Genomic DNA, 21,513 nt, shown 5'->3' on the forward strand with positions numbered 1-21,513 from the left:
GTTCACTACTTGCTGCAATTGAGAAAAATTAGGAAGCCACAGTAACAACAGAGGGGGAACCAAAAGAGACAAAACAGGAGACGACGATCATGATTTACAGATGGAAACATACAAGCACACAAAAAGAAAGCAGTACAGACCAAATACAGAAAAGGCACACAACCATGCCCACGCAGGCAAATTCATGTGCATTTCAATGTGTTGCAGCTCACTCCAGAGAAAAATAAAAAAAACATACACACACAGACACACAATAGCTCTAATGTCTCACTAACACAGAGCTGCAGTGCTGCAGTCCCCATAGTGTCAACACAAAAATGTTTCCCACAGACACATTCAAGCACATGACTGCACACACATACTGTCAGAGATCTAAAATCCACTTCCACACATCGCTATAAACAAACCATCACTGAAATGCAAGGTTGTGCTCTTTTTCTTAACACAGCTAGCCTAAAAGGACTCAGAGAGCTGCAAAAACAAGGCATATTTTCACTACCCTGTCCTACAGCTCCCCTCTTATACATAGCCCAACCTGGAAGTTCTCAGTTCCCTTCAGTCAGTCCGCTATTTGAATGTCAGTCGACAAAGACAACCCGGAAAAGTTGTAAATGTAAAAGTCTGGAGCTCAAATCAAAAAGAAAATTATAAAAAATATAAACGACTTGCAAATAAGAAAAAAGAGCAAGGAGTGAAGTGATCAAATTTCTTCAGCGGTCAGAGCCAAACAATGTGTAGGACAGGAGGAGAAGGAGGAGGAGGAAAACAGAGGGAGGGGTGGAGTTACAGCACATTCCAGTTAAATCAGTAAGTAATGATGTCACATTAAGGAAAAAAGTAAAAACAAAGAAGAAAGCGAGCAAGAGAAGTGGGGTTAAAAAGACAGGAGTAGATAAATGACCCTGAATTAGCTAAGAGTGCTGCTGCACTCACAGAGTGTACAAGCATGTTTTTGTCTTCCTTTCACACTCTTGCACACTTATATCGCCTTTTTTGTCACCCACTTTTTTGTCACCAGCTGACACATGTGCAGAGTGTACAATTTCTGAAAGGCACACCCAAGCAGAAGCAGAAGCAATGCTTTTTCTCATGAACAGGAAAAAAACTAACAAACAAGTAGAGCAGCCATTTAAGTAATCACCTCTGAAATGGGGGTGGGGTGGTATGTGTGTGGGTTTGTGGGGGGGAATAAAAGCTGTAGGAAAGTCCAACAGATCACGTCCTCTATAGGTCCCAAAGACCCAAGAGAGAGATAAGAAAAGAGCAGAAAATGGAGCCATCAGGGAGGAGGACAAGCAGCTGCTTTTAAAACTACAAACTAAACAACTTCCTTTATCTCATTCTGCACATCCCAAACACAGTGACTCACACTCACTCACTCACACACACAAATGTAAAAGCTTAACGGCTTGAGGGGGAAAAACACATAGCTCACAGTCAGGTGCTAAATGTGACTCATTTACACACCAAGTTTATCTGTGACCTGTACACATTGTTAGCGGTAACTGGGTTAAGCTCCTAAGAAGTGACCGAGCTGGGTCTGAAACACTCAGTCATTAATCACACATGATGGAGCCCAGTATAAAAGCTATGGCCATTCCATGGCCACTCACATTTCCTGATTCTAAACAATACTAACCAAATAATGCGTCATGTTCAAGCAAAGCTTCGCCCACCACAAGTACAGAAAGACACTGCGGTTGTCACATTTAAAAGAGTCGTTGCTAAGAGTCGGTTCTGGGACCTTGCAGAGTTGCAAGTTTGAAAAAAATGAAGCAGGGATTTCACAGTCTTTAGTCCCGAACCTGCATTAATCAGTCTTTAATTCTTCAACTCTAAAATTGAGGTTTGCAAAATTACTTCAAGTGGTAGATCATGTTTGTCACGGTTCTGGGTCGGTTCGACCCAGCATTCTGACTTTATTATGTTTTGGTTTATTCTTGAATGATCGTTTTGTTACCTTTGTGATATGTTGGTTATTATTATTATATATATATTATTATAATTATATTATTATTATTATCTCTGTTTATTCATGTTTAAGGATTTGTTCTTCGGTTGTGTCTCACATTAAGTTTAGTTAAGGTTCCATGTGTTGTGTTTTTATATATATATATATATATATATATATATATATATATATATATATATATATATATATATATATATATATATATATATATATCTCTATCTCTATCTATCAGCGTCGAGTCTGCGTTTTTGTGTAGTGATTTCTTGTTCCTGTTTTATTGTGAAGGTCTGCGTCTCATGTAAGTGTGTTCAGTTTACCTCCCTTGCCTCCCAATTACTCCCACCTGTGTGTAATCTCCCTGTGTTTCTCTGAGTGTATTTTAGTCGCGTCTTCTGTCATTGTAGTCGCTGGTCCGTCTGTGTATCCACCATGTCTCACTCGTATGTTTTCCCTGCTGTCAACCGGCGTCTGCCTCTGCTCGCTCTCATTCTTGTTCAGGTTCGTGTCCAGTAGTTAGTTTGTTCCCAGTATAGTTTAGTCCTTCCTCTGTTTGCCATTTGTCCATTTTTTTGTGTTTAATAAACCACCTTCACAAGTGCCTGCATTTGGATCCTCCTTTATTACTTCCACACGGCTCATCTCACTCGCCGTGACAGTGTTTCACAAGTTTAATCAGTTTTCTTAGTCTATAAACCCGACTTGCACTCCATTGCAGCTGGAGTGTGATCAAACAAAGTCCCACAAATGCCTTAAAAACAAGAAAAGTGTGAAATGTTGTAAGACTGGATCAACCAGCTGCAGAAGCATACTGGCTGCTTTACTGTAAGTATCTAAGTGTTAAATAACACTTTTGCCACAGTCACAGGATCTTAACCATGTATTTACACAAAGGAACGTGCTTATTTTTATGCTCTTTCTATTGGCTTCAAAGGAAATTCTGCATCTTATTTTAAGTTACTGCTCAAAACAAGAACTCTGAACAGAATCATCAACTTCGAGGTGCAAACCAAGGATGTCATACTCATTATACACAGTGGGACAAAGGCAGCCCACTTTAATCTTAAGGGGTAAAGATCAAAGTAAAACTATATGACATATATATATATAAAACTATCAGCAGGATAAGTTGAAAAACTTGTTTTACAACTACAGTTAAAAACTCAAAATCGATGCATACCTTCATACTTTTAAAGCTGTTTAGTGGGCTGGATCTGAGTATTTACTTGGCCAACTCTGTCCCCCAGGCCTTATATTTGACAAACCTAGAAGGCATTTGTGCATGCTTTTGCATATGCCAAAACTGTTAATATATTTTTTTCCACTCACCAATCCACCCCAGTATAATATAACAAGAAATGCAATTTTTCTTCACAGTACCAGTCCAAATAAACTGCATGTAGAGAGTGCTGAGGCACCAATCTGACGAAGACAACAAAAACATTCCTGCTGCACTGAAGATTCCCACTAACCCCCCATATTTCTTAAACAGAAGACATTAGGAACAAATGGGATCATTTTGTAATGCTGGCTGCCTGCCAAGCTAAGCAATCAGGGAACCAAGGGCTTGGAAGGAGGGGTGACCAAAAAGAAGATCCTGTGTGGAGATAGCTGCCTTTCTGGAAGTTTCTCCTGTCAGTACAGTAGTTCTTCCTCAATGAAAGGCATACAAAAACCTGCATGGGATTCAGAAAAAAAACACAACCTCAAGGATCCTGATACTATGAGAAACGAGATTCTCTAGCATGATAACAGCAGTCAGGTCTGAAGGAAACGAGACACTATTCAATACTATCCCAGCCAGGAAGTGTGGTGGTGGCAGCATCATGCTGTGGGGGGATTTTTTTTAAGCAGGGACAGGATGACTCATCTGGGCTTATGGACACCGAATGATGCTAAGTACACAGATGACCTAATGAAGGCAATAATGCACCAGGGCAGCATCTCAGACTAGTATGAAGGTTCATATACCAACAGGATAATGGGAAAACTGATCCTGAAGCCGAGAGCCGGCTGTTTGTGACATTCAAGGCTCCAGTTGCCTAGGTAACCCTCCAGTGACTTTATTATCGGGTCATATGTTAATCAACAGTATTCTTCAGTCTGGTACTTTCAATCACATGGAAACAGGAAAAGTTTATTTAGGGCCCCGCCCACTACTCATAGCAAGCGGTTATTTCCCTCATGGAAAGATTACAGAAAGTCATTCACTTTCTCTGGTTTCCGGTTGGCACGTCGCTTCCAATGTGGACACATTTTAAGGCCCCATCCGCACACTCAGCTATTCGCTTGTCACTCATCACTTTACACTTTGCAGCTGCTCACTAGCAGAAATTTCTGGCAATGCAGTGCGCAGATTCAGAATTAAACACAACGGTATCACAAGCAAACTGTGACTTTGACTTACGTGATTGAGCTCCCTCTGGTTTCCATACAGAGCGTGGTACCTCCTGTATTTGCCCTGGCGATATTTGTTGCTGATGAAGCGTCTTCTCTCTTCGCTGCAGCTCGAAGGCGACAGAGCTTCACTTGGTGGGACATTAGCTGCCCAAAAACTGTTAGCCCGCTCGTTGCCTATCACCAGGAATAACTGCGACAAGGGCAGGGTGAACAGGAAAATAAATAAATAAATAAAAAATGAAGAGAAGTACTTCCACACTAGGATAGGAAGAAACACACACTTATTCTATTTTTCTCTATTATTCTTCTGTAGCACTTACTAGATCAGATTACTGACACTTCTGACCTGCAGGTTTATAAAACAATATAATGAAACCACACAAAACCACCGGTAACTACTGCCTCGGAAACTTCCACAGAGATGAAACTAAAACTAAGCCGTCTCAGCTCCAAAATGATTAATTACAGAAACATTATATTTGAACATACTAGTTAATTAATCTTAAGACTTTAAATATTTAAAGAAACTGGACATAAATCCATGTCTTTGGAGTCTGTTCTAATTTTTATATCAAAAACGTCTCAACAATTAATTAGAGAGAGAATTTCTATTTGTACCTGAATAAGCTCTTCTGTCCAAACTTTCTTATCCATCTTCAGACTTCGAACTTTTGAAATGCTAGGTCCTAGTCCTCTGTGCTCCCCTGGAATAACACACATACACATATTAAAGCCACGTTCAATCTTGACCATATTATAAGCTCTGTATGGACAACCAAATAACTCTTTACAAACAGACAAAAACAAACAAACAAACAAACAAACAAACAAACAAACAACAAGTGCAGTGAAATGATTGATATTTTATTATATTTCAGGGCAAAAATCACTGCTGACCAAAGAGAACACGCAGGCTACAACTAGTCATTAGGTTTAGGAGGTAATTACTTTCTCACAGGGCCAGGTAGCGTCACCTAAAAAGAGCATTGTGTTTTAGCAAAGGGTCAAATACATTTTCACAGCACTGTACAATTACTGCTCTGTGGTTTTACAGCACAACCAACCAACCACACACTGATATCAATGTGTGTCCAGGCTTATTTCACCTTAATAGATTTTTCTAGTAAATAAAGTATTTTTCTACTAAGCGTCTGCATACTAAAAAATAGAGGTGCAACAAAAACGGAGGTGAAAGCAGAGAAGCTACAAGTCCTAAAGTATGGCTGCCTCACACATGATTATCGGAAGCACACGTAATTCGGCCAAGAGTTTAAAGGTGGGTAGTAGAAGTGCGTGACATAGCCTGACATTTATATCGTGATTCTTTAAATTATAATATTAATATTTCCTATGATTAAAAAAACACATGCCCTTTAATAATGGCCCAAAAAAGTATTTTTTAGGAAATGGTATCAGTGAAAAACAGAAGTGAGCTCTGACCACTAACATCTAAATAGTCCCTGAGAACAACTGAACATTTGTCCTAAACTGGAGTGTTTTCCTAAAGAACCTCCTGAAATATCACATCTATGACAACTGATGGCCACGACAAAACAAAGTCACAATGCCTCTTGTGCTGGAAGCCACATGTTAATTCTGATACTCAGCAACCAGCAACAAAAAGTCATAATGCTGCTAAACAGAAAGTATTCACACTGACAGCCCAAAGCACCGCACAAAAACAAAATCAGAACACACAAACCTGCGCATTGTTTGCACACCACCACACACAAATTGATGGCGGCCCACTCCGGCTTCGGTGCTTCACAGTCGGCGCACAGACTGTTGCTAGACTCCACCCAGATCCGCTCAGCCACCTCGCTGTTAGACAATGCCTCACCTATCGCGTCTCGCATAGCATTCACCCACTGCTCTCTCATCTGCTCTGACTCTGCGATGAAGCTGCGGAGAGAGGCAAGCATATGGACGAGTGTTAACGCTGACATGAAGGTGAGAAATGACGCTTAGATCGCTGCTGTTACGCTAAATATACTCAAGACCTGGAAACCACATAAACTCACAGAGGCAGACAAGCTTCCTCTTTTCACCCTGTCTGCTGCATGCTCAGTTTATCTTCCCTTAAATTAGTAATACATATAAATATACTTTACAGAAATAAATTGAGTAATTATTTCCTGCCCTGAAATATTTCTGGATGTTACATGGGAACAAAAGCACAAAACCACAGATACAGTACTTTAAATACAGTAAAAACACTAAATACGGTACTTTAAAATACAAATCATAACATTAGCTTAACAAACAAAAAAGTTGAATCATGAATTTCAGAATAAATCAGTATCAGCTGTATTAGTATACAACTAAATAAATCTGAGTTAAATCAACAAAAATACTGATGACTGCCATTTATATGGGTTTTGGAAATATAATGGAAAATCTGAGCACTGGCAAAGAATTACATTTCTGTCCAGATCTGAATCATTGTCTTTTCTTATTACTAATTTCTTTCATTTACATTGCTGATGTAGACATAATGAGAGAAAAAAAACCCTCCTTTTATTTTAAAACATTTCTAAATCTTCAACCTTTCTTATTATTACCAGGTCTAAATGAAAATGAGACTCTTTCACATATGTTTAACGTCAAGAGACTCAGAGCCAGTACACTAGTCCACAGAAACACACATTTCCCCATCCTGTCATGCTGAGACCCTGCACTACAGGCGCAGGCTGTGAACTGTCAGCCAAAAGACCACACACCACACAACACATGCGCTCATGCACAAACATATCCCCTGCACTTCTTCGCACAAAAACACGCACACACACAGTCACACAAAAGACTTTTCACATTCTTGAAAGACGACCAGCTGAGGATTGAGGGACTGTGGGAGAGTTCTCACTAAAACAATATGACCTTGTAACCCAGCAACTCAACTCAAGAGCAACTCAGATGCTGATAATGAGGAATGATCGTCATCTCTAAACTGTCTAATTAGTATATCTCACAGTTGATCTCACATAAACAGTTTGGAGTAAATATAAACCCAACTGCTTAATTACTGCAATAAGAGGTGTAATAGTCACACAAACATGGGAAAGGTGTGAGAGATTTCATTTCTGTGTGCATGCAATACCTAAATATGCGATAAGGTGTGGTGAGATCAAAGCTCCGACGATCTGAGTCCTTAATGTTTCCTACATTCATCTCAATAGACGTGATACCCAATCCAATACGATAGTCCTGTAAGAAATGGAAGATAAAATGTAAATTACACTGTTCCAACAAATCAAGAAAACAAAACCAAAAATTTCTTATAATTCTAACAATCATTAAAGTAAAGAAAACAAAATGCAATTATCTTAAGTACAAATCTGTACACACAGCTCCACCCAGAGTTCTTACATCAATATTTTTGTAGAGGAAAACTTTATCTGAGGCAACAACTGTGTAAAGTTTGGAGCGTAACCCTTTTAGCTCCAAGTAGCCCTGATAGTCTGGGGCTGAGCCGGGGTTTATGACGGTGTGCCTTTGGCGCCCACTGGTGGAATCCTGCAGTACAGTCACCCATTCATTTCGTTCAGCTGCAATGAGAGCGCATACGCATGTCAGATCAGACATGTACGTAGTAAAATCTGCACCCACAAATATATATGACCTGAGTTAACTGCATATTTTGAGACATGTGAAATAACTGTCTGTACAAGTGTAAGCACATATATAGCTGGGTGAACAGACATACCTTCACTTTCAGCCCTAAAGATGAAGGTTCGATTGTTTGTAACAACTTCAAACTTCAGCTCCCCCACAGTGGTCACATTAGTGATGAAAGCTGTTGAGATGATCCCCTTAGAATACACGTCCTACAACACAAGATAGCACAACACACACTCAGCATCTCAGATTAGTGCTGCAGCTATCCATTACTTTAATGATCAGCTATTTCATCAATTAATCAAGCAATCAGTAAATTAAAAGCAATTTAAAATTAACCACTCATTGGTTTCCATTTTAATTGGTCATTTAAATGCATATAACTATGAAAAAACACCTTCATTGTATTTACGTACCATTAAAAGTCATATTTATTAAACAAAACATTTTCATAAATGCAAAAAAAACCCACAAACAACTAAAAACAAGTACACTGGTGTCAAATAACATAAGATATACATGCACACTAAACTAAGGTATAAAAAAAGATGCGTTTGCTCTGCATTTGTGGAAGTTTCTCTGACATTAAGAGGAGTGTATCTAGTTAATGTGTGCGCATGTGTGACCCTTTAAAAGAGTTTGTGGTGGCTGTCACACAAAAGCGAGAACATCAACATTCTCAGAACTGAGGCTTGCCCTTTGCTTTGATGTAACGTTTCCTGCTGCAGAAGACAGATGTTCTGATGGTGCACAATAAATAATTAACGTTAATAATAATGTCAAACTCAACAGCACTGAGTCAGTGACACAATTTTAATTACAGAATAAAATTAAAATCAAATTAAGATTTTATATTAATCTAAATCTGCAAAATAATGTTACTAACTCACTTACAGCCCATGCTCCTCTTTAGACTCGCCCCTGCCCATCAGCCTTAATAATGGCTCATCTGCATTTTTTACTTTAACTCCTGTAACTTTACTATCGATTTTCACTGTAAAACAAACAGCAGTGCATGGGAGCATTTCCAAAGTTTGTTTTTCTTCAGGTTTGATGAAGGACTCTCATTACTGCTGTTCTGTTACGAGTCTTCTTTTTTTTTTTTAACTGGAAGCTGCTTGGCCTTAATATTGTCATACTTTTTATTTCCACGAGTGCTCCAAGACACGTTTCTACTGCAGGCCTATTTTTAGTGGTAAGTGTGGGTGAAAAGGTCACATTTACATAGTAAAAGCTGAAGAGTTTTATAATCAAGCTATTCACATTACTCGAAGAATCATTGCAGCCCTAAAAATTATCAATACCTATTTAGTATGTCAACAGTATCTCCTGGACAGAGTCATACACAAAAACAGCACTTCCGTTCTGTGCTTGTGTCTGAAAACATCACTCAGCTTTTGGATGCATTTGTTTTGTTACCTTGTCAGTGTCAAAGTATCTCAGGTAGTCAGCATCTAGCTTTACCCATCGTCTCTGGTAGTAAATAGCCCTGTGGATGAGGACAGACAGAACACCGAATAAAAAAGCAAATATCGCTGCCCTGTGTTTGTTTTTTAATTCAATCAAATATTTGTGTAATATATATTCTCTGATTTTTTTAAGCATCATCATTATTATACCCCTGAGGTGGATTCTTGTCCAGCCAACCCATCTTGATGACAGCAGAAAGCTGAGAGGTGTCTTCTTTCATGGTGGAAGCCAAAACACCAGTGTTTGGTAGGTAGAAACTGCCTTGCTGGCTGTGGAGACTCCCTTCATACCTATACGTGTGTGCGCACACACAGACGCACACAAACAAAAAAGGAAAAAGAAAGAAACATCACACAAACTTCATAAGCAATTACATTTTTCATCAAAGTTTAAGTCAGACAAGTTGTGCAAATGTTGTGCAAAAGTTTTGACAAAGCTAACTGTGTAACAATATAATTTTAAGAGATTACACAAAAGAGGTGAAGATCAAAGATTAGATTTCTGCAGCACTGACAGTTTGAGAATATGTTGTGCAATAAAATGAAAGTGCGTGGGTTCCCTCCGGGTACTCCGGCTTCCTCCCACCGTCCAAAGACATGCAGCTTGTGGGGATAGGTTAATTGGATAATCCAAATTGTCACTAGGTGTGAATGTGTGAATGAATGTGAGTGTGAATGGTTGTCTGTCCCTATGTGTTAGCCCTGCGACAGACTGGCGACCTGTCAAGGGTGTACCCTGCCTCTCGCCCTATGACAGCTGGGATAGGCTCCAGCAACCCCCGCGACCCTGACAAAGGATAAGCGGAAGCGAATGGATGGATGGATAAAATGAAAGTAAATTGAAACAAAGTAAATACAGCAGCATGTCTCAAATTAACTTACACAAACACTGCAATAAATGGACTGGTACTTATATAGAGCATTTCTATTCTAACTCAACACCCAAAGCGCCATGTGTAACATTCACACAAACACTCTCGGGGTTCAGTAATAAGGATATTTCAACATGCAGACTGGAGTAGCTGTGGAATCGATCACTGACCAATTAGTAGATTGGTGGATCAATACTCTACCTCCCAAGTTACAGCCATTCAGAACAATCAGCAACCAAAGGGAAACAAAACCCTGCAAACAGTGTGTTTGTATTTCAGTTTCTGTATAAGGTTTGCATTTGTGTTGTTTTATGACTCACTCATAATCGTCGAGCACGCCATCCTCACTGCAAAGGGAACTCGGCCGCTTCTTTGTGTAATTTGGCACTTGCAGGGACATATCCTATTGGAGGAAACGGGAATGATTCACAGGATATGGCAAGAGGAAAGAAAGAGCCAAAAAGCCTGGGAGTGGTCCGATTAACAATTTCTTACCCTCTCTGGTGGGTTCATTCGATGACCAGCGGGACCAAACAAGTCTGGCTCCTCGTAGTCATTTGAATTTTCGTTGACCGTAGCCAACACTGAACAAGAACAGAGAAAAGGAAAACAAATCAAGATTAAGCTAAAGTCTGGAGCAGGTTTTGCAGAACCTGAGAAACTCTGGAAACATGATATAAGTGCCAGGGGACAGTTTCAGTGAGGCAAATTTTCATGCTTAATCACTGGCCTTTACATTACAAGCCAATCCAGGAAGCTCAGAGAATACTTCGAGGAAAAAAGTGAGTCACACTAGTAAAACTGGATTATGTGGATATGAATTTGTAGTAATTTTGGCTGTGTCAATGTTTGTAAGTGCAAACAAACTGAATTAATAGTGAGTGAGTTTTATTGGATATGCACCAGTTTGTGTCGTCTCTTTCTCTCCCCTTAAAATTTGTTTTTCAGGTTGAGGATCTACTATTAAGCAGAGCCGTATTACCACTGAAACGTTATACAATATTGAGGTGAAACTGTTGCAGAAGATGAAATTCTGTGGTACATTAAAACTGAAGGCAGTGGTTTGCAAATCGTTAACACACCACATGTAAAATAAAAATCAATCAAATGTTAAAACTAAGATTTTTTTAATGATATGTTTGCTTTGAATTGGAGGCCAGTGACATGTTTAGAAAAAGTGAGGACAGGCCCATGCTAAACACTGCGTTGCAGTACATCTTTTTTTTTTAAACCACAAACAGTAAAGTGTGAAGTGAACAACTGCTGTAGTTTTAAAAAAATATCGCTGAACATAAATGGTTCACATGCATGCCACAAATGCTGTGTACTCCTAATGTACTGATAAAAATCTCTCTTCTCATTTTGATTGGTCATACCAGACTCAATGGGCATTTTTTGAAACTGAAAAACAAATCCAATGGCAATCATAAACAGGACACAGTTTAGCCTTAAAGTAAGTTTGGAGAACAGACAGCTATAGCTGAACACTCTTTGCGGTTCACCTCTGCAAATTCAAATCAGTGAACTGGAACTCTCAACCACGCTTATGCTGCTGTCACCTTCAGTACTTTGAGGCCTCTTTTCTTGTATTGTTTGTTTATACTTGATCAAATATTTTCAGAGGCCTGCAACCAGTTCAGCTTAACACTAAGGCTCCTCCCCTACATAACCATGTAATGATAATACTTGGAAAATGTGGCACTCTCTTGCCAAAATCAACAAGACCTTTTGTGAAAATGACATTACCTGTTTGACAGGTGATGTTGCTGCAAAGGGTTTAGATATTATGCAACAGAAATGGTTCACAGACGTGTAAGCTACCCATACCACTCTACGTTTGCTCATATAAGACTCACCCTCTATAATGTAATCTCTCTAGATCAATAGCAATACCAATTATATGTGAGATTTTAGTATTATAATACTAATACTAATATTAAAATACTTATATAGAAGTATTTTTTTAATTAATTTGTGGCATTTTGTCAAACTTTTTTATAATCAGTTGCTGACATTAAGTTCAAAATTAAATACAATGACATGCTGTCTTTGTATGATTTTCAATCAAATCTAATCCTATTGTGATTTCCATAGAACTGCATATTTCTTGTTTTGTGGACACTGGGTTTAAATGATTAAATATACAGCCAACATGACTTCATGTATAAAAGGCTGTATCCATTTAACACAAGCGATAAGTATTTTTGGCAAAGGGTCGAACACATTCACTTGTCCACGATGGCACAGACAACATTGACAGGACTACAAGAAAAAGTCTTTTTCTAAAAATGGGAAAAATATTTTTGGTAAAATGACTCTAGTTTCAAACTTTTGAGAACATTTAATGTAAAACTGAACATAGATTCATAATAAGTTTACAGTATGTGCAAAAACTGGTCTACCAATGTTACAACCCGGCTCAAAAGCTGCAACATAAAAAAAGAAAAGATGAATACCAGAGTGTTAGTGAGAAGAGGGTTTTTTCTTAAAATGGAAAACCAGGTTGGTTAAAATGGCTGGTGCCACCAAGGCAAAGACAAGTGAGCTCCCTGAAAGCCTGCCTCAGGTATGCTTTTATCTACACCTGACTAGGTGTGGCCAATTAGCACCAGTTGAACACACTGAGGAGATTAGAGGCTGCAGATGGACATAACAAACCAACTTGTTGCCAATCAACAAATCTAATTTTAAAGCACTCTAGGCAAACGGGAGGAGCAGGTAGGATGTCTTCAACTTTTACCTACAAATGTATATTATGATAGTGTCATATTGAAATAGCTGTAGGATGATTTGTAGAAAATATTTAAATAAACCCACCTGCTTTGGAGGGCCCTCACACAGTTAAAGGAAGCTATTTGAAGTTATCTGAAACGTTTGCTATCACAAAAAATGCTTTGATGAGGAAGCCCTATAATTTTAATCTACCGGTTAACATGTGACAATATACATGGTTGTGAATGATATTCAATAACTATGTATGCATGAAATTAAAGAACCCATTTCAGAAACCAAATAGCCATGATAGCACACACACATTATAAAAATATCTTGTCTAGCTGCCCATCTTCTAAATTCAAATAACCTTTCAATGCTTTTCCAAGTATTCACTTGTGTCCATTTAATTTCTGCCACATAGGTCAAGACTGTTCTCCAGTATGAGCATCTTAAAGCAAGAAGATGAGATTACAAAGACACGTGCTGACTGATATGCAGATTCACGCCTGAGATCAAGATTTTAATATAAAAAAAACCCCAAAACACTGAAGCCTGACGGTCACACTGGGATGAAGCTGCTGCTTTCTCACTACACAGTTCACCGCACAGAAGCAGGAGAAAGGAGGAAGAACTGTGGCGAGCAGACTGTATAATTAGTTAACCTCACAGCAGAGCTAAGGTTTAAAAAACAGGAAGCAGTCTCGCATGGAAGAACACAGAATGACTTCAAATTCATCTTCATAAAATGAAAGTAAAAAAACAATCTTTATTAGTGGTTTTCTGACTTTCTCTCTTTTAAAAAAATGTCCTGTCTGGATAAAAATCTTGAGCCACCTCTTATTTATTTACACTTTGCTTTAAGCAGGGCTGGACTGGGACTAAGCAGGGCTGGACTGGGACTAAGCAGGGCTGGACTGGGACAAAAAAAAAAAAAAAAAAAAAAAAATCAGCCCAGGCATTTTGACTAGAGACCGGCCCACCAGGTATTATAGGAAAAGCCATAAAGCCCTTTAATGAAAACAAACGCTGTTGTGACAGTGATGTACACCATCTCGCTGGTATTAATGTATCAATCGAATAAACTTAAACCTACGCCATCCTATTCCTCCCTATTCTAGTATTCTAAACAGCATTTAGCAGAAATATTGAACAACCTAACTAATAGGTTGTAGCAAAAAAAAAAAAAAAAGGGAACCACCCCCCACCTCATGATGCTTAATTGACATAATCAATTTTAATTTAATGTATGTGCAAAACAAATGCACAGAAATCAATTATTTTTCTACAATAATTAAATAGATTGAACATCTTTCTTCAACAGATTTGCAGACTGCACAGATGGTACCTTCCCAAAGGAAAAAGTACTATAACTTACTAGGTTGTATATTAGACTTAATATTTACTACGTACAATAATGGGTTTCTATACATTTTAGTTAAACCTTAGTTGTAAGATTCAGGTAATTTTTTTTTATTAAAAACTAGATATTTGAAATGAGAATAAGAAAGAAAAGTACTTCTTTGTGCCCCCCTCTCCCTGTTAATGCCCTACCTGGCCCCCCTGGCAACACTTTGCTAGACCCGCCCCTGCACAGTTACCAGCTGTCAGCTACAAAGGATCCTGGTGTTATTTATCTCAGTTCATAACTTCCCTTCAACTCATTCATGTCACCTAAAGGTAAACCTGTTTCTCCATCGCCTGTTCAGCTCTGATGATTCAGTAAGGACATCTCCTGGTTTCATCTTTATGTTTCCCTCTCACCAGATATACAAACTGACATCATGACCAGCAGCTTTTACAGCTGTGGCTCCAGCAAACATCAGCTGATACTAGAAATTAATATTAAATGTATTCTAACAACAGCTGATCAAGCTTAAACAGGCTGCTGTTGTTTAGCACTAAATCCGCCAATAGAGATGGGACTTGTGACAGAAAAGCCGATCAGCTGATCATTGATCAGTTTCATGATTGAAGTAGCAACAGGAGAGGGATGGGGAGAGAATGAGAGAAGAAGAGGCAGCTGTGCAGCATAAAGACGCAGAATTACTCCAACTTTGTGTCTTTTTTCATTCTAGCTGAAGTACGGGACAAACTGTGTTCCTTGTCAGCTCAATACAGAACTTCAAAGTTCGACCTCGTCGGCTGTAATCTATCCAGCCCAGGCCCAGTATGCCCGATGGCCAGTCCAGCTATGCCTCTAAGAAATAGAGCGATGAATCTAATTTTGAAATTTTTGCTGGAATGATCATAAATGGATATATAGAGGGGGTTGGGTTGTAGAGAGGTACAACGGTGAATGTCTACAGCCATTGGTAAAAGACAGAGGAGGATCTGTCATGTGCTGTTGAGCATCATAAACATAAGATATTAATGGGATCTGGAAAATGTCTAATTAGCAGCAGCTTAATTTTTCAGCATCACAATGATCCCAAACACACTGCTGATGCAGTAAAAGCACACATGGATAAGAAAAAACACACAGTGGAACACTATCAGTCATGGATTGGTCTCCTCAGAGCCTGGCCCTGAACATTATTGAAGCACTGTAGGATCATCTTGACAGAGAATGGAACAAAAGGTAGCCAACAAAGAAGAAGAGCTTTCAATGTCTTTCAACGAGCCTGAAGAACTATTCCTGAAGACTACTTACAGAAATGACAGGAAATTTCACCCAAGAGAGTTCAGGCTGTGCTGAAGAATAACGGTGATCATACCAAACACTGACTTTCAAGCTTGTTAGAACTCTATAAACTCTGTTTTGGATTATTTTCAAGGTATGTTGGCACACTTTTTATTAAATCACTGCACCTATTTCCCATTTTTGTGAAAAAAAATATAAGGAAGTGAGGACGATGCAAGACTAGGGACAGTACTGTAGGTTCTGTATTTTTAAATCTACCACAGCCATTGTTGTAATTAAGGGATGAAACACACAAAAAAATAAAATTAAAAATGGAACATAAGCTGATTATATTACTTACTATACTCGCTGGGAGGTTGGGGGATTCTCCCAGCAGGCAGAGCTGGCTGTATATCAAGTTGAGTCAACTGTTGTGGGCTTTCTTGAGTTTTAGGTGGCCTGATGCGAGGTGGGATCTCTGGAGTTTGTTCTCTGAGCGTGTCATCCGTGCCTGTCTTGGTGGGAGATGGGCTGGAGGATAGAAAAAAATAGGGCAGGTCAAAAGAGGTTTGGAGGGGTGGGGATGAGTCCTTGGAAGCCATGGTGTTCGCAGATCGGGTAAAAATTCCAAGCAGACGGCTGATTTTATTCATCTTCTTTCTTTCTATATAAACTATATATATAGTTTATAGAAACATATATAAAAACTATTATAGTTTATATAGTTAGACACCCCTTCCTCTCTAACTCTTTTCTCACTCAATAGTAAAAACTGAAGTGTCCTTGTGAGATCTGATTCCAGGCACAAAAATTTGCTGGCAACAAAGCTGTGCAGAGCTTTTTTTCCCTAAAGTTATAACTCTCGAAGAACTCCATAAAGTAACTTTTAAAAAATAAAAAACAAGGATCCATCTGGTAACCTTATTTAGTACAAATTAGGGACTGCTGCTCTGAAACCCAAGTATTCCACAGTTGTAGTAAAACTAATCCCAGACACTGAAACGTGTTCCTTTGCTCTCCTTTTAACAAGTCTAGTTTTTTACTCGCACTTCTGGTTTAAAGAGCAAGCCTAAGCCTGCCTCACTTCAGTGATGCCACCTTATTGTAAACCCACGCTGCCTGTGTATACTCAGGAAACTCAAACACACGACAAATATATCTTACGTGTGCCACACATATGCTGAGGTCATACATTCTGGTGTTTAACACTGCTCATCATATCAGTTTTAGTCATTTTCAGAATGCACTGCGCACCTGGCACAGCTCATCTGCCCATAACAGTTTTGTTTTGATAAAACACAAGGTAGGGCCTTTTTGCCAGTAAGTGGCACACCAGGAAGAGAAAAAACAGGCTCATCTTCTTTCCCTCCCCATCAACTTTAGCCATCAATTGTTTGGTAATCCCATTGAAGTGTGGTTAAATTATGTGAGCTGAGTCAAAACATTCAATGGGGGCAAGCATGATTTTTTTAAGCGATTGACAAAAAGGAAATTCCCTATTCCAAGACCACAGATGTCTTCTTAATGGGTGGGCTGTTTCACCCACAAATATGGAATTTGTTAGTGAAAATGCAGATACACGTGCATGTTCTGAATGTTCAAATGCAAAGTCAACATTTTCCTAAGGACTGCAACCCACTGCTTGTTATAGATGTTATAATTTGCTCAACTAATAGAATTAATAGAATTGATTAATATAAACTAAACTAGGTATTTTCAAATACAAAACTATAATAACTGATAATCACATACATACGTAGAATGCATTGCCATATGTGCATATAGTGATGCTCATAATACAGTTATGGGGTGGGGTGTATCAAAGTTATGAGGTCAGGCTGAATGTTCGACATATATTTTGGATTTCTCACGCTTAATCCCAACAGGATGTATAATCCATCTATAAAAGAGGTCAACCTCCAGAGCTGACAAATAAAGCTGACATGGAAGTGTTAAAAATCTTCCTCTAGGCTGGCTCCAAACCATATAAAACTTGGAAATACGTTTCAGGTTGGAAGAATGAAGCCAATGCATAAGTGCCTAAAAACCTGGAGTCTATCTAAAGGACACGTTTGCTTTTCCCCTGACAGACAGTGATAGAAGTCTATGGGAAAACAGCTTTCTGCCTTTATCTCTTTCAACACTATCCTACTGCGTTTATGGGCTCAGGCCGTCATTTTGGGTCATACTGACTAAAATATCAAGTCAGTTTTAAAACACTTGGTGGCACCGTGCTTCAAAATGGGGGAATATCAGTAGCAAGACAATGTATGCTGACACCAAACTGTCAATCACACGTCCTGTCACTGTCAGAGCCGCCCTTCCTCTCTCTCATCCACTTAAACCAGGGGTGGATGGAACTTGACTGCATGCTGAGGTGGCAAACCCCAACCCTACTCAAGTAAATTTAAAGTGTAAGTGTTTGGGAAAAATGTACTTCTAAAAGTACTTTTATTGCACCATGGTCATTCTCTCTGCTGTAACATGAATCAAATGGTTGAACTGCCACCACAGCATGCAGTCAAGTGTTGTTAATGACCTACTAATTTTATTTAGGTGTGTTACAACAGGGACACATGTAAAAGTTTCAGGACACTGCCCCTCAAGGACTGGAGTTTGACACCCACGACTTAAGCCAGAGTCTGATTTGAAAAAGCTTCAAAATGTGAGTCCAAAACCAGTGGTAAATGTCATGGTGGCTAGGTCCATCTTTTACACCATATATGGTTCTACCACAGACTCACTAATTGCACAAAGGCAAAATATTTCCATAGAGAAACCTGTGAAATATCTCTCAAAGACAGCAAAAGATTGCAAACGCCATCGATAAGCGTGAACACCGACACCATTAAAATTTTGCCCTCTTGTATAGACAACCTCACTTGAAAGACAGTCCTATTACCACATCACGTTATATCTAGATCTAACACAAACTCACCCTCATTGTGAACACTACCAAGCAGTACTTTACTTCCCTCACTGAGCCCTTTCAACTGCATGATAACTGATATTAGCTGAAATATCATCTTGTTCTGCACCAAAGATGCACAAGATACACGCATGCTCAGACCTGATATTACGGGAAATTACACACACTGATTCATCAAACACTGTCTCAGATCATGTTTGATTTACTCATGTAATTGTTTTTTAAATGCCAAACATACACATTCCTAAATAGTATGTCAGTTATGCGGCCTTAAGAGTTAGTCATGAATGCACACCACCAAGCCAAAGATTGCAAAATGAACGCATTAACCGAACAGTGCATGTACGTCACTTTGTGGTGATGGTAAGTCAGGAGTGGACATGTACATCTGGTTTCTGTCTATCCAGTATTGTGAAAGTTCCTCTTTATTCCTCATATTTTTTTATGTGTTTGGATTTTGTTCTCATAAAAACGATCACTGAGATGAAACATGAAGACCGCAAAACAAATCTTCAGATTATTAGCTCACAAATATTAGCTCTGTATGAGAGGGAAATCACCTTTACTTTATAAAAAATAAATAAATACACTCTGAAAGTGTCACTAACACCCCCTAATATTACTGTTTACTGGCTCCCATTAAATGCACTTCATAGGCACAATTTAAAGTCAGACAGTTGAGCATTCAACACTGACATGTTGTGAAAAACCACCAAGTCAAATTGCCCTTGGGCTGAATGAACACAGGAATTGAGTGCTTATTAGGTATGATTACTCTTCTAACATATCTGCATTAGCTGAGCTGTTGACTTAAAAAAAAATACCATTCATGTATCATTTATGTAGGAAGCAGTGCCTGTGGACAAATTAGTATACACTTCATACACTTGGCAGCAGGTTCAAAGTAGAATTTTATCAAGTAACTAGACTCATACTAAACATTCAACTTTAAAGACGGTATACAAGAACTATCTTTGAAATTATTAAAATACCTCAGTTCAAAAAAAAAACCCAGAAAAAAAACGTGCAAAAGCCTCACAATGACGGGAAACTGCCTTATTGACACAGTTCCTCCTTTTTCTCAGAGGAAGAGTGCTGAGAGGGGTTTTGCTAGCTTGGATTCTATATTTAACGGCTCGGCTAGCTCACGTATGACAGTCGGCTGAAGAAACAACGACTGCTCCTTTGTCCTCCCACGCTGCATAGCTCTTAACTTATTTAGGCATTGCAGAATTATTCTTGTGACAAAAATGACTACAGTGCAGTTTAAGTCATGGTGCTGACACTAAGCTAACATATGTGTTAACAGCACAGTTACTGTGGTCTTTAATGCAAGCTAGACTTAGCATTTCAGATACTTCATAGCTTGTGTCTGAAGAAAACAGTTACTATGTCACTTTTCAAAGTGGAAAACCGCAAAGCTAAGAACATAGTTTTTGTCTTAAAAATACACCTGACCTGCACGTCAGCTAAACATGCCATGAATGCCTCTCCAGAATACCATCTTAAACTTGCCTTACTTGATTTCTTGAAAGACATACAGATAACATAACAGTAGTTTTAGTTTCCAAAGCACATCTATCGCCCCAGGACAAGAGAAGGCTCTCATCCAGTATCACTGCAATTGTAACCTGCCTGAAGGTAAAACAAATTCATGGAGTAGGTGCAACAGAAGTGTCACTAACATCACCAACACAGCAGAAAAGATGAAGCAAACTATAGAAAAGAAAAAGGAAGGCTTGCTTGTTTTGAAACCCACAGCAAGAAGAGTGACGACGGGGGAAAGAGAGAGTGAATGCTAAAAATAAGTATAGACAGGATACAGATATGATTTATATAAATGTTACCTGTCCTGACATGCCTCTTCCAAGATGATACAAACACAAACTCTTCACAAAGCAGGAGGAAACTAGTTAACCAAAAGGGGGAGGAGGCAATGCAGCAACAAGAGTGTGTGAATATTCAAGGCTACAAAAACTCAGACAGTAGTTCCTGGTAATGCATCACAGTGTAGCTGTGCTCTCTGCCTTTAATCCTCGCCGTCTTTCCCCTCCGTGTCTGTCACAGTTTTTTTACTGCTTATGTGCCCTCAACCGTGGCTTCCTCCCTCCCTGTAAAAGCCAGTTTCCTTTTTAAACATGCTTGTATTGCTCATAATAAATGTGCTATTAAATGTACTGGAGTCAAAGCTTTGGTTTCCTTTCATTAAAGCAATACAGCAAAAAGGGAGAAAAAAAAGCTGTTCAGCCGGTGTGATTTCAGAAGGATTTACACAAACTGAGATATAACATATTACTGCCAAAGTATCATCAGTGAAAGCAGCTGAAAATTCTGCTGCTTAAGGGAAAATGTGTGGCCTTCAGTGTGCTAATTGGAAATTCACACTTTTGCAAACACAGCAGTGTAAAAATGACTATGAAGAAACTGCCAAACAACACTCCCTGCGCAAAACTTTAACTCATAAGGGCAGAAACGCTTACCACAGAACCTTTGAAAAAAACAAACGCTAACCAGAAAGGGCTCAGTAGTAAGTTAAGAGCAACTTTAAAATAGACTACAGTTTCACACAGGGGTTGCAGTTTGCTCAGATGAAGCCTTGTCGACGTATTTCCGTATTCAGAAGGCCACAGAACTTTATGTCCAGTCAAGTGTGCTGCGACCCTTCAGTTTCAGGAAGTGTCTAATTTTACTTTCAGGAAGTGTTCAAAAGTCCCCAGTAACATTTTGCGTGTCATCATGGTAAAGTACACAAGAGATGCACTTTTCAAGCTTGGCCTATAGATGGCGCCACAATCCACTGGTAACATTTGAGAGGGTTTTTGATCACTTATCAAAACACATAGTTAACAGTGGTAATACAGATAATGGTGGTGAGAGAGAGCATGCGTGTGAGGGAGACAGCTAGCAAGTGCTAGCCTGTGGGA

The 21,513-nt window shown here is 39.0% G+C and overlaps 1 protein-coding gene and 1 long non-coding RNA gene across 7 annotated transcripts in view; one reads left to right on the plus strand and one right to left on the minus strand.

Annotated features, from left to right (window-relative positions):
• arap1 (ArfGAP with RhoGAP domain, ankyrin repeat and PH domain 1) overlaps positions 1 to 21,513 on the minus strand; it is a 58,556-nt gene that overhangs the window by 23,145 nt on the left and 13,898 nt on the right. For 5 of the 6 annotated variants that reach the window (XR_014877903.1, XM_085184488.1, XM_085184485.1 and 2 more), the window contains exons 3-13: positions 16,022 to 16,191; positions 10,821 to 10,909; positions 10,646 to 10,728; positions 9,604 to 9,744; positions 9,404 to 9,473; positions 8,073 to 8,193; positions 7,736 to 7,914; positions 7,467 to 7,573; positions 6,072 to 6,271; positions 4,988 to 5,073; positions 4,377 to 4,559 (exon numbers count right to left, since the gene is read on the minus strand). Coding sequence is in view for 5 of the 6 variants with exons in the window: in XM_085184488.1 (XP_085040614.1) it covers positions 4,377 to 4,559; positions 4,988 to 5,073; positions 6,072 to 6,271; positions 7,467 to 7,573; positions 7,736 to 7,914; positions 8,073 to 8,193; positions 9,404 to 9,473; positions 9,604 to 9,744; positions 10,646 to 10,728; positions 10,821 to 10,909; positions 16,022 to 16,191 (1,429 nt within the window). In the remaining variant the exon portion in view is untranslated. Of the gene's footprint in view, positions 1 to 4,376; positions 4,560 to 4,987; positions 5,074 to 6,071; positions 6,272 to 7,466; positions 7,574 to 7,735; positions 7,915 to 8,072; positions 8,194 to 9,403; positions 9,474 to 9,603; positions 9,745 to 10,645; positions 10,729 to 10,820; positions 10,910 to 16,021; positions 16,192 to 20,436; positions 21,447 to 21,513 lie in introns of those variants that run through there. The other variant, XM_085184489.1, reaches the window with a different exon arrangement.
• LOC146504287 (uncharacterized) lies at positions 12,323 to 13,943 on the plus strand. Its single transcript, XR_014877905.1, has 2 exons — positions 12,323 to 13,043; positions 13,462 to 13,943. It is a non-coding gene; the product is annotated as an uncharacterized LOC146504287 (long non-coding RNA).

The sequence above is a fragment of the Neolamprologus multifasciatus genome, chromosome 14 (assembly GCF_963576455.1).
Source record: "Neolamprologus multifasciatus chromosome 14, fNeoMul1.2, whole genome shotgun sequence".
Taxonomy (NCBI): Eukaryota; Metazoa; Chordata; class Actinopteri; order Cichliformes; family Cichlidae; genus Neolamprologus; species Neolamprologus multifasciatus.